Source organism: Rhinopithecus bieti, unplaced genomic scaffold (genome assembly GCF_001698545.2).
Source record: "Rhinopithecus bieti isolate Rb0 unplaced genomic scaffold, ASM169854v2 scaffold_46389, whole genome shotgun sequence".
Lineage (NCBI taxonomy): Eukaryota > Metazoa > Chordata > Mammalia > Primates > Cercopithecidae > Rhinopithecus > Rhinopithecus bieti.
The window spans coordinates 754,492-769,397 of NW_016818836.1; the positions used below are offsets into that span (position 1 = coordinate 754,492).

At 44.9% G+C, this 14,906-nt stretch overlaps 1 protein-coding gene and 1 pseudogene across 6 annotated transcripts; both read left to right on the plus strand.

Annotated features, from left to right (window-relative positions):
- Nucleotides 1-7,175: 7,175 nt before the first annotated feature.
- LOC108518875 (probable ATP-dependent RNA helicase DDX23 pseudogene) lies at nt 7,176-7,517 on the plus strand (annotated as a pseudogene).
- A 2,128-nt stretch (nt 7,518-9,645) lies between these two features.
- Nucleotides 9,646-14,635, plus strand: SPMIP9 (sperm microtubule inner protein 9). 6 transcript variants are annotated; one of them, XM_017857564.1, is made up of 4 exons: nt 9,646-9,825; nt 10,642-10,678; nt 11,406-11,498; nt 14,103-14,635. In XM_017857564.1, the coding sequence occupies exons 2-4, from the start codon at nt 10,652-10,654 to the stop codon at nt 14,523-14,525; spliced, it is 543 nt and encodes a 180-aa protein (XP_017713053.1). In that variant the 5' UTR covers nt 9,646-9,825; nt 10,642-10,651; the 3' UTR covers nt 14,526-14,635. The 6 variants fall into 6 exon arrangements, with proteins under 6 accessions (XP_017713053.1, XP_017713054.1, XP_017713056.1 ...); XM_017857565.1 differs by having other exon boundaries at nt 9,646-9,789; nt 14,103-14,633; XM_017857566.1 differs by having other exon boundaries at nt 9,661-9,736.
- Nucleotides 14,636-14,906: the final 271 nt, after the last annotated feature.

Below are 14,906 nucleotides of genomic sequence, written 5' to 3' on the forward strand. Positions count from 1 at the left end.
AAGACACACAGTTTGTAAGTGGTAAAGCTGAGTTCGAGTGCAAAATCATCTGACTCTAAAACTTTTTCCTCTCTGCCTTCAGCCTCCCCCATGAAAGTCCAGCACTGAAGGTCTTCATTGCACAGCCCCAGATGCCTTTCCAGCCTGACTTTTAAATATCCCCTATACAATCAAAGAGCATTATGAAGGGTCTAGCAGGCTCAGAGGAAGTCAAGAGGAAAAAGGCAGTTCAAATATTTTTTTTTGTGGGGGAAGCAAAAAAAAAAACCACAACTAGACAAAGACATGGACATGGCATAAAGTAAGTGACAAATATCTGCTGAAGTGCCATGAATGTTAGAGAAAAGGGATGTGGGTGAGAATGAGCAGTCAGGAAGTGGTTCCCACCAGAAGCCAGGCAGTGGCTGAGGCTTCAGGGATGAACCAAATTTGGACAAGAGAAGGATGCTCCTTATCTAACACTTGATTTCATCGCTACCTGTTCTCTCCCATTTCTTCAGTCTCCCTCAACTCCAGATGACCCTGGCCTGCCTCTGCACTTCCCTGCATGTGCTTTCTTTGGACACTTCCTGCTTCCTCTCCCTCCCAGTGTGTAAAGTGCTGGATGGCAGGAACACAGCGTTTCTCATCTTTTATCATCATCCACCAACACTTTCCTTCCTATGACCACACACACACACACACACACACACACAGCACCTAGCACCATGCCTCACTCACCAAAGACAGTCAATACTTGTGTGTTGAACAAATGAAGCAAAAGGTCCCGAGTTCTTAGTTTAACAATTTCACAGGTTCTTTCGGCTATCATTTCTCAGGTACTGTGCACATTCACCACCCCGAAAGCATCCCAGACCGGACCTTGATTGGCTGTCTGCCTCTGTCCATCCCTGGAAGATTTTGGGCCTCAGCTCCCCCATCTCTAAACAGTGGGGGTGGCCCAGCCATGGTCCTCTTACCCATGCGTAAGAATCACAGAATCTCCAATAAAGCTTGTTAAAAGTCCAGGGTTGGCTTCATTTCCCAAAGATTCTGACACAAGTGTGGCAGCAGAAATCTGGATTTTAATATGTATCCCAGGGGACTCTGAAGAAGAGGGTCATTGGGCTGCCCTTAAAGAAACCCTGTGCTAGGTGACCCAGCTAGTTTCTATGAATCTAGAATGGAAAAGGATGACAGACCCTGTGTGTGGGGCTCCTGAAGGCATCCAGTTGGGGACAGACCTCTCCGAAGCACAATCGCGTCTTAATTTTCAGAGCCATCCACTTGAAACCTAATGACCCAGTGTGTTTGCAGCGGTGGGACAATCAGCGTCCCGGATCCCTCCTGGAGATGTGCTGATTCCGCAGGGCCCCTTAACGAAATGGATTCCTCTCGCCTTCCCTGCTGTGCGGCAGGGGCTGATCCTGAATTAACTCAAGATCTGTTTTTTGTTTGTTTGTTCTTCAGGTGAAGGGGTTCCTATTTCTCATGAGGGCCCTCCTGGCTAAGACATCTCGTTTGGGAAAGGCAGTGTTTGCTAAGCTCTTGGAGGCTCCAGGCTCCTGGAGAAGGAGCAATATCCCCACTGCGCTAGGGAGGAGGCCTTTGTAGTGTCGACCTGCTGTTTGTGTTTCAGGCTTTAAGGGAAGAGTTGCTCCTAATTAAAGGCATAAATGCTTTAATCCCTGGCCTGAGGGCTTCCCATAGCGCATTAGCCGTATTAGGAAGGAAATGGATTGTAATCCCTTTAATATAAACCTGGAGGAACTTGAGGGCTTCTGATTGGGGAGAAGAATTTCCTCCTGTGATTTAACAATATTAACATACTGAATTTGCATAGGCAGAAATTTGGGCCCAGCTTTCTCCAGGCTATGGTAGGAGATGTGGGAGTCACTCTCAGATGACTTTTGGGGTGTTCTTGTTCCTATTTCCGTCGAATGAATGAAGGTTACAATAATTTAACTCCTACAGCATACCAGACTAGGTGTTAAGTAATTGATAATTTTCTTCTTTAGTTTTCACATCTAACCCTGTTGTATATGTATGGGGTTATTTTCTCAGTATAGATATTTAGATTTAGAGGTGAGTATCCTCACTGGAGGTAGCAGGGGAGAAGGAGGAATGATGCTTGTTGAGGGCCTTTGGTGTGCCCCTGCTTTGTATAACCTGTTTATTGGATCTTGTCCATACCCCTTTTTTTGCATCCTTTAAAATAATGTTTATTTTAACATAACCGTGCTTCTAGAAATACACTCATATTTCTATATGAGTGTTTTTTAAAAATAATATAATTTGGTTTATCTTACCTTACACAATTTGAACCCAAAATTTGGATGTGATTTAAACTTTAAAAAAACAAGAGCTGGGCGCGGTGGCTCAAGCCTGTAATCCCAGCACTTTGGGAGGCCAAGATGGGCGGATCACAAGGTCAGCAGATCGAGACCATCCTGGCTAACACGGTGAAACTCCTTCTCTACTAAAAAATACAAAAAACTAGCCGGGCGAGGTGGCGGGCACCTGTAGCCCCAGCTACTCCGGAGGCTGAGGCAGGAGAATGGCGTAAACCCGGGAGGCGGAGCTTGCAGTGAGCTGAGATCTGGCCACTGCACTCCAGCCTGGGCGAGAGAGCGAGACTCCGTTTCAAAACAAAACAAAACAAAAGCAGGATTTGCTTTCTGGGTTATTTTTCATCTCCTATAAATGTAGGGAAAGATTCTCCCTTGCCTGCTGCTAAAGGAGAAAATGAGAACCGTGAAAACATTTACCCGTTTTGAACTTCAGAAAAAATCACATGTATTGCGTTGTAAAAACTTAAAAATTGGTACAACATGATGTTTTGCAGTGTTTCAGGGCAAGCTCACTCAAAGTTCAGTAACTATGTGGTAGTCTGGAGTGGAGGAAACCTGTGCAGGCATTGAGGATTTCAATCTCAGTGAAGAGGGCACCGAGCTCCTGGGAGTGAAGTGACTCGTCCACACTGCCATAACCAGTGGGTGGCTGAGCTGAGGGCCTTGCCACTCCTGCAGCTTGTTGCACTAATGTCGCTGCATTGGCACTGAAGCTAAGAGATTCTGCAGAAACATGCCGGGCGCAGTGGCTCAGGCCTGTAATCCCAGCACTTTGGGAGGCCGAGGCGGGCGAATCATGAGGTCAGGAGTTCGAGACCAGCCTGACCAACATGGTGAAATCCCGTCTCTACTAAAAATACAAAAACTAGCTGGGCGTGGTGGTGCATGCCTATAATCCCAGCTACTCAGGAGACTGAGGCGGGAGAATCGCTTGAACCCAGGAGGCAGAGGTTGCAGTGAGCCAAGATCGTGTCACTGCACTCCAGCCTGGGTGACAGAGTGAGACTATCTCAAAAAAAAAAAGGAAAAAAGAAAAAAAAAAAAACCTGACTGCAGTGAAGGTAGTACACAAAGGGGGTTAAAAAGAGGCTCGAGTACATGGACCAGCAAGGCCTGAGCACAAGTGCCAATGACCTTATCATCCTTCTGGCCTGATTTCCCTTCTGCTGCCCTTGAATGCTCCATTTGGGAGGCACAGAATACCTTTTAGTGTCAGGGCAGTGTTGCTCTGCAGGGCTACTTGGGAGGCTACAGTACCTAAATTAGGGATATTGTCCATCCTCCCTGTTGGCTTCAAGTACCACCTATATCCAGCAATTCCAGAGTGTATAACATGTTCAGAACTTTCTTCTCTGAACTATAAACCCTTTTGCTCATGGTGTTTACTCGCCTCTTCTTAGAAACCACACAGGCTCCACAACTGGAATATGATCCCAACTGCACTCACAGATTTATTCCTGGTATTAGTTCATTTTCTGTTACTTATAACAGAATATCTGAAACTGGGTAATTAATAAAGAAAAGTAATTTATTTCTCACAGTTACAAAGGCTGAGATGTCCAAGGTCAAGGGGCCGTATCTGGTGACAGCCTTCTTGCTGGTGGGAACTCTTTAGAGTCCCAAAGCAGAGCAGAGCATCATCTGGTGAGGGGCTGAGCATGCTAACGTGCTAGCTCAGGTCTCTTTTCCTCTTATTCTAAAGACGCCAGTTGCCCTCCCATGATAACCCATTAATCCATTAACCCATGAATTCATTAATTCATGAAGAGCCCTCATGACTCAGTCACCTTGTAAAGTCCCCACCTCTCAATCCTGCCACATAGAAGATTAAATTTCAACATGAGTTTTGGAGGGGACAAATATTCAAACCATAGCACTTCTCAAACTGATGCCTCCTTCTGCCCTTCCCACCTCAGCAAAGGACCATCAAGTTCCAATGGCTTATTTGAGAAATCTGGGAATCTTTTTGAACCTACTCTGTCTTGCCACTGCCTCTTCCTGATAATGATTAAATCCTATGTGGTCTACTTTCCTAACGTCTCTTGAACCTACTCACTTCTCTCCATATCTACTGCCATCTCATCCAACTGTCCCAGCCATCATCATCATCATCATCATCATCATCATCATCATCCAGTGGCCTACAATGGATAAAGTCAAAAGTTCTTCCCATACCTTGCTTGATGAGGTAGCATCCCCTCTCCAGCCTCATCTGGAGCTGCCCTTGTCCCTCCTGGCTCTGCTCCAGCAGAGCAGCTTCTCTCCTACACTTGGGAAGTCTATTCCTGCCCTAGGGCAGTGAACAGAACTCTCCTTCCCCTTTAGAACTGAGTTAAAGTGTCATTGCTTGAGGCAAGTCTTCTCTGACCAGCTCCCAAGACTGGATCAGCCTCCGCTACTCCACATTTCTCCTTCATGGCACTTGTCAAAATTGTAATGAAAGACTCAGTTGTGTGATTATTTGAATATTTATCTGCCATCGTACTGTAACTTCATAAGGACAGAGACCATTTCTATTTTATTTCGTTACCATAATTCCAGGCCCTTGCACAATGCCTGAGATACAGCAGGAACTCAAAAAATATGGGGGCAAATATTGGTATGAAGAACACTAAGCACCTTCACAGACATATCTGTTGACTTCCTACGCTCTTTTCAGGTAGGTGATGTTACCTGAGGTAGATGTTACCTCTGTTTTACAGATGATCAAACTGCCTTTTATTAATCTTACATGATTTACTCAAAGACATGAGGATAGCAAGTATCAGAATTTGAATTCAGGACTCCAAAAGTGTACTTGGTAATATTTTTCTGAAAAAGACATACTTGGGTCACAAAAATCACTTGTTATGCCCCAGGGGTCCCCTCTACTCTTATCCTTATGGCCACTCTGTTCTTTGCCTTAGCCTTTGCCATCTCTTTTAGTTTTATTTAATTCACAAGCACTTCTTAAATCCCCACACTTAAGTGTCCATGCACTGAGTAATAAAAAGTAAGATCCAGCTCTTTCCCTCAAGAACCCCACAGTTAGGAGAAATAACTATGTGAGCTCTCCAACCTTGAATTTGTAGGTATTGTTTCAGCTGACAGTTACAGAAACTCATCTGAAATTGGCATTAGTAAGAAAGGGAAGCTCACATAAACTGCGAAGTGTAGATGTAGGTCAAACTTCAGGCATGGTTATATCCAGGGGCTCAGTGTTAGTCAAAATGCTATTGCTGTTTCTATCTCTTGGATATTTTTTTCTTTGTGCTGATTTTATTATTGGCCTGACTTTCTCTACACAGTGGCTTCAGGCAGCTTGAGGCTCACATGGTTCTTAGTGCCTGCTGTTTCAGCTCTTCCTTCCCAAGAGCTAGGGATGACACTCATCAGTCCAGCTTGGATCATGAGCCTCTCCCTGAGTCAATCACTGTGGCCTAGAGAGTGGAATATTCTGGTGGCAATGTGCCCATTTAGAGTTGGAGTAGGATCAGCACCACCCACACCATGTGACCCCCAAACGGGAGTGTCTTAGTCCATTTTTTGTTGCTATAACAGAATACAATAGACTAGATAATTTATAAAAAACAGAAGTTTAAGGCTGGGCCTGGTGGCTGATGCCTTGTAATCCCAGCACTTTGGGAGGCCAAGGCGGGCAGATGAATTGAATTCAGAAGTTCGAGACCAGCCTGGCCAACATGGTGGAAACTTGTCTCTATTAAAAATACGAAAAAAGTTAGTTAGGCGTGGTGGTGCATGCCAATAATCCTAGTTACTCAGGAGACTGAGGTGGGAGGATTGCTTGAACCCAAGAGGCAGAGATTACAGTGAACCAAGATTGCGCCATTGCACACTCCAGGCTGGGCAACAGAGCAAGACTCCATCTCAATAAAAAACAAAAACAACAACAAAACCCAGAAGTTTATTTGGCTCATGGTTTTTGAAGTCAGGAAGTTCAAGGGCATGGCAACGGCTTCCAGCAAGGCCTTTCATACTGTATTATAACATGGTACAAAAGTGGCAGGGCAAGCGAGTGTGTGCAAAAGTGGTGAAACACAAGGGGCGGCCTCACTTTATAACAACTGGCTCTTGGGGTAACTAATCCAGTCCTGAGACAGCAATAACTCACTCACTATGGCGAGAATTAACACAGTCCCAAGAAAGCGGCATTAATCCCTCTTAACCACCTAATCGAATCTTAAAAGGCCTCACCTCCCAACACTGCCATGCTGGGGACTAAATTTCTAACACATGAATTCTGTGGACACACTCAAACCAAAGAAAGGCAAGAAACAGTTCTCTGAGGGGAAGTTGGCATTCCATTAAAGAAGGAAGAGGAATGCCAGAGATTTCCAGCTGACTCAATCTCTTGACCTTGCCCATCATTCACTTCTTTCTAGGCACATGGCTCATTCTTCTTGTTCTCAGTGATTCCTGCCTTTAGGCATTGCACTGGCTGATTGTTGTTTCTGGAATCAGCCTCCAGATCTTTGCATGGCTGGTTCTTTCCCATGCTTCAGATCTCTACTATAACATCACCCTCTCAGAGAGACCTTCTTGGACCTCCCATCTGAAGTGCCCACTAGTCATCCTCTTGTGCATCACTTGGCTTATTTTCTCTATCTATGGAGGGGGACCTACTTATTATTGTGTTTACTCTGTGTTTTCATCTCACTGGAATGTAAGCAGAGATTTCCATCTATTTTTGTCATTCTTGTATCTATAAAGTTGAGAACAATGCCCAAACACAAAATAAGTGCTCAGTAAATATTGGTTGGATAAATGAGTCTATGGTGGCACCTAGTGAGATAAAGGAAAGCTTTATGGAGGAGGTGTCCCTTAAAGAACGTGGATTATTAAAATTCCAACCTCAAGGCTGGGGCCAAGGATATTTTGGTGGCTACAGATGTGGCTGGTCATGGTATTGACATCCAAGATGTGTCTATGGTTGTCAACTATGATATGGCCAAAAATATTGAAGATTACATCCACCACATTGGCTGCACGGGACGAGCAGGCAAGAGTAGGGTGGCCATCACCTTCCTCACAAAAGAGGACTCTGCTGTGTTCTACGAGCTGAAGCAAACCATCCTGGAAAGCCCAGTGTCTTCCTGTCCCCCCGAACTAGCCAACAACCCAGATGCCCAGCATAAGCCAGGCACCATCCTCACCAAGAAGTGCCAAAAACAGACCATCTTTGCCTGACACAGCACTCTTCCTGTGGGCTGAGGGCATCTCCGAAGCTGCCTGATGCCTGTTCTTCAGAAACCTCACATCCCTCTTTCCAGGTCCTCATTCTTGTGTTATGGGGGCTTAGGAAAACAATCAGACTCGCTAGCCCAGACCCTCAGGTCAGGAAGCCTGCATGTGGGGCTGCAAAAGGAGAGGACAACGCTGTTGGAGGCAGGGAGAGGAAATTACCACAGCTTTTTGGCCCAGCTCTGCCCTTCTTTGCTTTGGGATTGCACTGGGCCATCAGCTCATGCCAGGCTATGGGGACAGCCATTTGGCATTGCTGCCCAGACTGAACAGAAACCTGGCTGCCTGATGGGACCTTCTTTGGCACAGACTGGACTATGTAACTGTATAAACTGCAGCAGCATTTTTGCCCTAGATGCCCCAGGGGACCTGGCACAATGAAGATTACGGACAGTGGAATCTTACTGTCATCTGGACAGCTGTTTTCCTGTTTGGATGGTAAAGTCGAGCGCCTTTAGACCTGTGCACAGCCCCGCACCAAGGGGTGCTATGTGCTCTAGGCATCCCTCCCCAGGGGACCCAGGGGTTTTACTAAGTAGATTGGGGGGGACGGGGGAACTGGGCTGTGTCCATCTTTGTCACTGAGTGAATCTTCTGGTTTTCTTATTCTCTGGAAGATTAAGTTTGTATGTTCTGGAGGAATAATACGTGAACCGTGATATTTTTAAAATTATATTATAAATATAGTTAATACATATATGTTTAACTATAAGGAGTATACAATTAATATCAATATTGTATATATAATATACATAAAATATATAAAATATACATAAATATATGTACAATTTAACATATATAACAAAGTTTACCATTTTAATCACTTTTATGTGCATAATCCAGTGGCATTAAATACATTCACAATGGAAAACCATCACCACCATCCATTCCCAGAACTTTTAAAAATATTCTGAAACAGAAACTTCATATCCATTAAACAACAACTCCCCATTCCGCCCCTCAGTCTCTGGCAACTATCATTCTACTTTCTATCTCTATGAATTGTACTTCTCTAGGTACCTCACAGAAGCGGAATCATGCAGCACTTGTCTTTTTGTGACTGGCTTATTTTGCTTTATTTCACTTAGCATAATGTCCTCAAGATTTATCCATGCTGTAGCATGTGTCAGAATTGCCTTCTCTTTTTTTTTTTTTTTTTTTCTTAAATTTTGTTTCGAGACAGAGTCTCGCTCTGTCACCCAGGCTGGAGTGCAGTGGTGTGATCTCGGCTCACGGCAACCTCTGCCTCCCGAGTTGAAGCAATTCTTCTGCCTCAGCCTCCTGAGTAGCTGGGACTATAGGCATGCACCACCACGCCCGGCTAATTTTTGTATTTTTAGCAGAGACAGGGTTTCTCCATGTTAGTCAGGCTGGTCTGGAACTCTTGACCTCAGGCAACCCACCTGCCTCGGCCTCCCAAGTTGCTGGGATTACAGGCATGAGCCCCTGCGCCCGGCCTCCCTTTTAAGGCTGAATAATATTCCATTGTATATATATAACAAATCTATTCATCTCTGAAGGACATTTAAGTTGTTTCTACCTTTTGACTATTGTGAATCATGCTGTTGTGAACATTGGGGTACAGGTATCCATTTGAGCCCTTGCTTTCAATTCTTTTTTGTTTATAACTAGAAGTGGTCTTGCTAAATCATATGGTTTTAATTTCTCCATTTCTCCACACACCAAAGCTTGTTTCTGTATATTTTTTTTTATTGTAGCCACACACTATGAATGTCAAAAAGTATGACATTTTGACAATTTTGAGCCAGCCTGTCAGGCAACCGAGGCCTGGGTGGCAGTCTATGGTGCAAAGTGGATTTAGTCACACACAGTCTGGTGTTGTAAACCACGTGGGCTCTATTTACCTTCCTCTCCTAGGAATAGAAAGATTCTGTAGAGTGTCAGAAAGCACTGGTCCCCAAGACCTTCCAATGCTGCCAGGATTCATGTTGGCTCTAGTGAGCCAGGGACAGGGGAACTGACCTTCAGGCAGCCTGAGCAGCCACCCACCCACCCACCTCACAATGACAGGGACCGTCATCATAGGTCAGGGCTCAACTCAAAGACAGGCGTGGCAGTGGGACACAGCAACAGGACTCTCCATGTGGCAAGGGCACCTGGAGGTGGGAGTGCAGGAGTGTCGTCTTGCCCTGGCAGAAGAAAGGGTCAGCTCTGTTTGCATGGCAGCTGGTCCCCAGCCCTAGGAGAGAAGCTGTCTGTGAGCAAAAGGAAGGGAATGCAGGGGTTTGTTGAGGTCTGGGCACCACCCTGCTGGGCCACTGTCTGCTGAAGGGAGTGGGGCTTAGGGGAGGGTTCCCTGGGAATGCAGTGGAGTACCCCTCAAGGATCTAGGGGGCCATGCACACAAGGAGTCTGTGCAGCGAGGACCCTGCTAGGACTTTAGGGCTGGAAGGGAGGGGTCGGAGTTAGGCCTACAAACTATTGTTGTTCAACTGGGAATGCAGAGTCTTGCAACTTTCTTCACCTTGGATACTCCGCTCTGAATAAAGGTGGCTCTGAGTCCTAGGCCTGGGCCTTCCTCCATCCAGGGGGAGTGCTGAGGCCTGGTTCAGAGGAACATGTGAGCTGGAGCCAGTTCATACTGGCTCACAAGAGCCCATCCTGTGCATATCTGTGCAACTCAGTGCCAATGATTTTATGTTGATAGCCTGAAATGAGCCATGATAGGAGCATTTACACCACAGAAATTGGCAGATGCTATAAATCCAGGGCCTATTTTCCCTGAAAACATGGTTGTTAAACATTTACCAGCACTTCACTTGCCCTAGGATCAGATATACCTCTCAAACAGTAAACCTGATCAGTAAATGTGATCTTCTACACAACCCTCATTCTTCCTGAGTCCTGCTCCAGCCCTTTTGTCCCAGGGACCCTGGTATCACCACCAACCCCTTGATGATGGAGTGACATGCAGGGTGGGAGCCCAGGGAAGATGGGGAGGAGTGGCTAAGAAAGCTGGGGCAGCCATGCTGGGTTGGCACAGCTTGAAGATAGTGGCTGCTTTCCTTGTCTGTGGCAGAGCAGGGCTAAACAACTTGTCTGTGTCTAGGTCTTTTGCCATGGCAGGTGTGAAATACCCGGGACAGGTGAGTGATGGTCTCCGAGTTGGGTAGCCTCAGCAAGCCCCTGGAAGGGCCAGGCTCTTTGAGGCTCCTCCTTCTCATCTTTCTGGAATGATAGTTTTGGGGTTTTTTTTTTGTTTTTTTGTTTTTTTTGGTTTTTTGTACAAGAAGAAGAGAACTGAGTTCTCTTCTTTATAATTTTCTGAGGGTTCAGTTATTTACTCAGCATGCGCTTATTAGGCACCCACAGTGTGCCAGGCCCTGTGCTGGGCTTTGGGACTGCAGAGATGTCTAAGTACACTAAACCTAATCTAGTGTACTTTATTAAATCCATCGCAGTACACCCTGTAAGTGCTGTTGTGGACGATTGTGAGGAACAAGGAAAGGGTTTAACTCTTGGGAAGTGGAGAATAAAAGGGTGGGAGAGATGTTTTGGGGAAGTGACATTTAGTCTGGGTCTTGGAGGATAGATAGGAGTTCGCTAGTCTGTGAGGAGGGCAACTTGCATTTCCATCAGGAGACAGGAAAAAGCACATGCCAGGCCCATGCGAGTGGGAGGAAGTGAGGCTAGAGTAGAGAGGGCAGGAAGGTGGTGGGATGGTAAAAGTGGGTCACAGCCAGATCATCTGGGCTCTGAATGTCAGGCCCAAAGTCAGCCTTTGTCCTACAAACAGCAAGAAGCCATTGAATGGCTTTAAGTGGAGGAGTGACAAGGGGGAATCTCTTGTTTTATATTCTCCTTGTGCTTTAGGACCCTGTGGATTTAGACATATACCAAAGCTCCCACATGGTGGACTATCAACCCTACGGGAAGCACAAATACTCCAGGGTCACGCCGCAAGAGGTAGGAAGGCACGCAAGTCCTGTCATTCAATCAACTGTCCACTGAAAACCTCTCTATTGCTTCATTTGTATTACAAATGTGGACATTTGGGCACTTGTTAGAACAGTATCCAATGCCAGGAGATGTGACTTAGAGATCTTTTATGTGCATGTGCATGTATGCATATGTTTTTTGTTTTTTTTTTTTTGAGACGGAGTCTCACTCTATCACCCAGGCTGGAGTGTAGTGGTGCAATCTCGGCTCACTACAAGCTCTGCCGCCTGTACGGGTTCAAGCAATTCTCCTGCCTCAAACCCCCGAGTCGCTGGGATTACAGGTGCCTGCCACCACGTTGGCTAATTTTTGTATTTTTAGTAGAAATGGGATTTCACTATTTTGGCCAGGCTGATCTTGAACTCCTGACCTCGTGATCCACCTGCATTGGCCTCCCAAAGTGCTGGGATTACAGGCGTGAGCCACCGTGGCCGGCCATGTGTGTATGTTTTCAAATGTACATCAAATATGTCATGCATACAAAAGATTGTAAATAATACACATTTACAGTTTAAATTACACTGATAAACACCGATATAACCATTACAGACAGTTTAAAACATGGCACATTAACAGTAGCAGTACCTTGTAGCCTCTTGGGTAGCCCACAAACTTACCCCTCCTCCCATCTCCAGAAGTGGTTAATCATTCCCTTGTAGGCCAATTGCAGTGGCTCACACCTGTAATCCCAGCATTTTGGGAGGCCAAGGCAGGCAGGAGTTGAGGCCAGGGGTTTGAGACCAGGAGTTTGAGGCCAGCAGTTTGAGACCAGCCTGGCCGATGTGGCGAAATCCCGTCTCTACAAAAATTACAAAAATTAGCTTGACGTGTTGGTGCATGCTTATATTCTCAGCTCTCTGGAAGACTGAGACAAGAGAATCGCTTGAACCCGGGAACCAGAGCAAAACTCTATTCCCCCCTCAAAAAATCGTTCCCTTGTGTGTTTTTCTAAAAACTCATTTTACCTTATATGTATATATCCCTTCAAACAAATTGTTTGGTTTTGCCTTTTTGAACTTTATTACGTATTGGATTTGTACCCTTCCACAATTGTCACTTTTTGCTAAACATTATGGCGTATTATTCATTTTCTGCTGCATAGTATTACATTGCGTGAATATGCCACAGTGTACCGTATTTGTCTCTTCTGTCTCTGTCTCTTCTTATTGGTGGACATTTGGGTGCTTTGTTCCTACTCTTCCCACTCCCAAATGCTGCATTGAAGATGAGATAAGACACATCCTAATGTTCAAGTGTTTATCCATTCCAGGAGTAGAATTGTTTGTCATGGAGTATTAGGTAATTACAGGTGCCTTTTACATTCTAGCCAGCAGGAGACAGTTACTTCTTTTGCTCTGCAATCTTGCCATTGCTTGGTATTGGCAGACATTTTAAGTTTTGTCAGTTTGGTGGGTGCAAAATCATATTTTCCTGTGGTCATAATTTTCATTTCACTGACTATTAATGAGGTTGGACACCTTTTCATTTGTTGATGGAGATTTGTTATTTTATAAAATGTCTGTTCATGTCTTTTGCTCATTTTTCTACTGGGTTTCTTGTCTTTTTCTTATTAATTTGTAGGAGTTCTAAAAAATATTCTAAGCATTTTCCCTTTTTTTTTTTTCTTTTTTTTTTTTTTTTTTTTTTTTTTTTTTTTTTTTTTTTTTTTTTTTTTTTTTTTTTTTTTTTTTTTTTTTTTTTTTTTTTTTTTTGAGGACTGGCTTCTGTTGCCCAGGCTGGAGTACAGTGGTCAATCTCGTCACTGCAACCTCCGCCTCCTGGGTTCAAGCGATTCTCACTGCCTCATCCCGAGTAGTCTGGGATTTACAGGCGTGCACCTACCACACCACAGCTAATTTTGTATTTTTAGTAGAGATGAGGTTTCACCATGTTAGCCAGGCTGGTCTCGAACTCCTGTCCTCAGGTGATCCACTCACCTCGGCCTCCCAAATTGCTGGGATTACAGGTGTGAGCCACCACATCTGGCCCTAAGCATTTTTCATTTGTCAGTTATATATGTGGATAAACTCTTCTCCAGTTTGTGGTTTGTCTTTGCACTAAATATTTCAGGGAGTGTGAATTCTGATTTTTAATATAGTTAGATTTATCAGTTTTTTCCTTTGTCATTTTCTCTTTTCAAGATTACTTAAAAATCTTTTCTTGTCTTGAGGTTTCCCCACTGAGAAAAGAAGATCTAAACAAACAAAGATGGATCAATTTCTGAGATGTTATTTAATGGAAGCAAAGTATGGAATGGAATATAATATTCATCATTTCTGTACAAACCAAGGGAAGAAGATATACACATACATGTTTATATGCACATCAAATATTTCTAGAGAGATACAAAAAACACTGATAGCAGTGGTTGTCTTTGGACATGGGAACCGTTATGTATATGTTACTGTATATGTTACCATATATGTATATGCTGTATATGTTACCATTCAAGGACTAATTTAAAGTTTTAAAAAAATAAAGAAGGGTATGCTCTGTCTTGGATGCTTCCAAGAAAAGCTACATCATCTCTCGTCTCTCACCCCTCCATTCATGTGTGATTTGTTTCCACAGCAGGCAAAGCTCGATGCTCAACTCCGGGACAAAGAGTTTTATAGGCCCATCCCTAACCCCAACCCCAAGCTAACGGATGGGTACCCTGCTTTCAAAAGACCCCACATGACTGCCAAAGACCTGGGACTTCCTGGCTTCTTCCCATCACAGGAACATGAGGCCACATGGGAGGACGAGCGCAAATTCACCAGTACCTGCCATTTCACATATCCAGCTTCCCACGATCTGCACCTGGCCCAGGGTGACCCCAACCAGGTCCTCCGGAGTGCTGACTTTCCGTGCCTCCTGGATCCCAAGCACCAGCCTGCTGCAGAGATAGCCAAAGGCTACCTGCTACTGCCAAGGTGTCCCTGTCTTCATCACCATATAGTCAAGGTCCCTATCCTGAACCGGTGGGGACCCTTGATGCCATTTTACCAGTAGGAAGGATGAAAATACCTTCCAAAGACTCTTCCAAGGGCATGTGGAAATCCTATGACCTTGGAGTGCAGAGAGGAGAACTGAAAATAAAACTGGAAAGATGTTCCAACTGCAATGGGACCCTGGGATCATGTTCATTCTACCTCTCTCCCTGGGCTGCCCTGGGCTACAGCATGCCCATTGCGGAGAGAGGAAAAGAGGGAGGGAGGGGAAATCAGTGTGTATTTAGAACTGAAATTTGTGTCATGTTTCATTATAAGTAAGAATCCTGGCCGGGTGCTGTGGCTCATGCCTATAATCCCAGACTTTGGGAAGCCAAGGCAGGTGGATCACCTGAGGTCAGGAGTTCAAGACCAGCCTGGCCAACATGGTAATACAAAAATT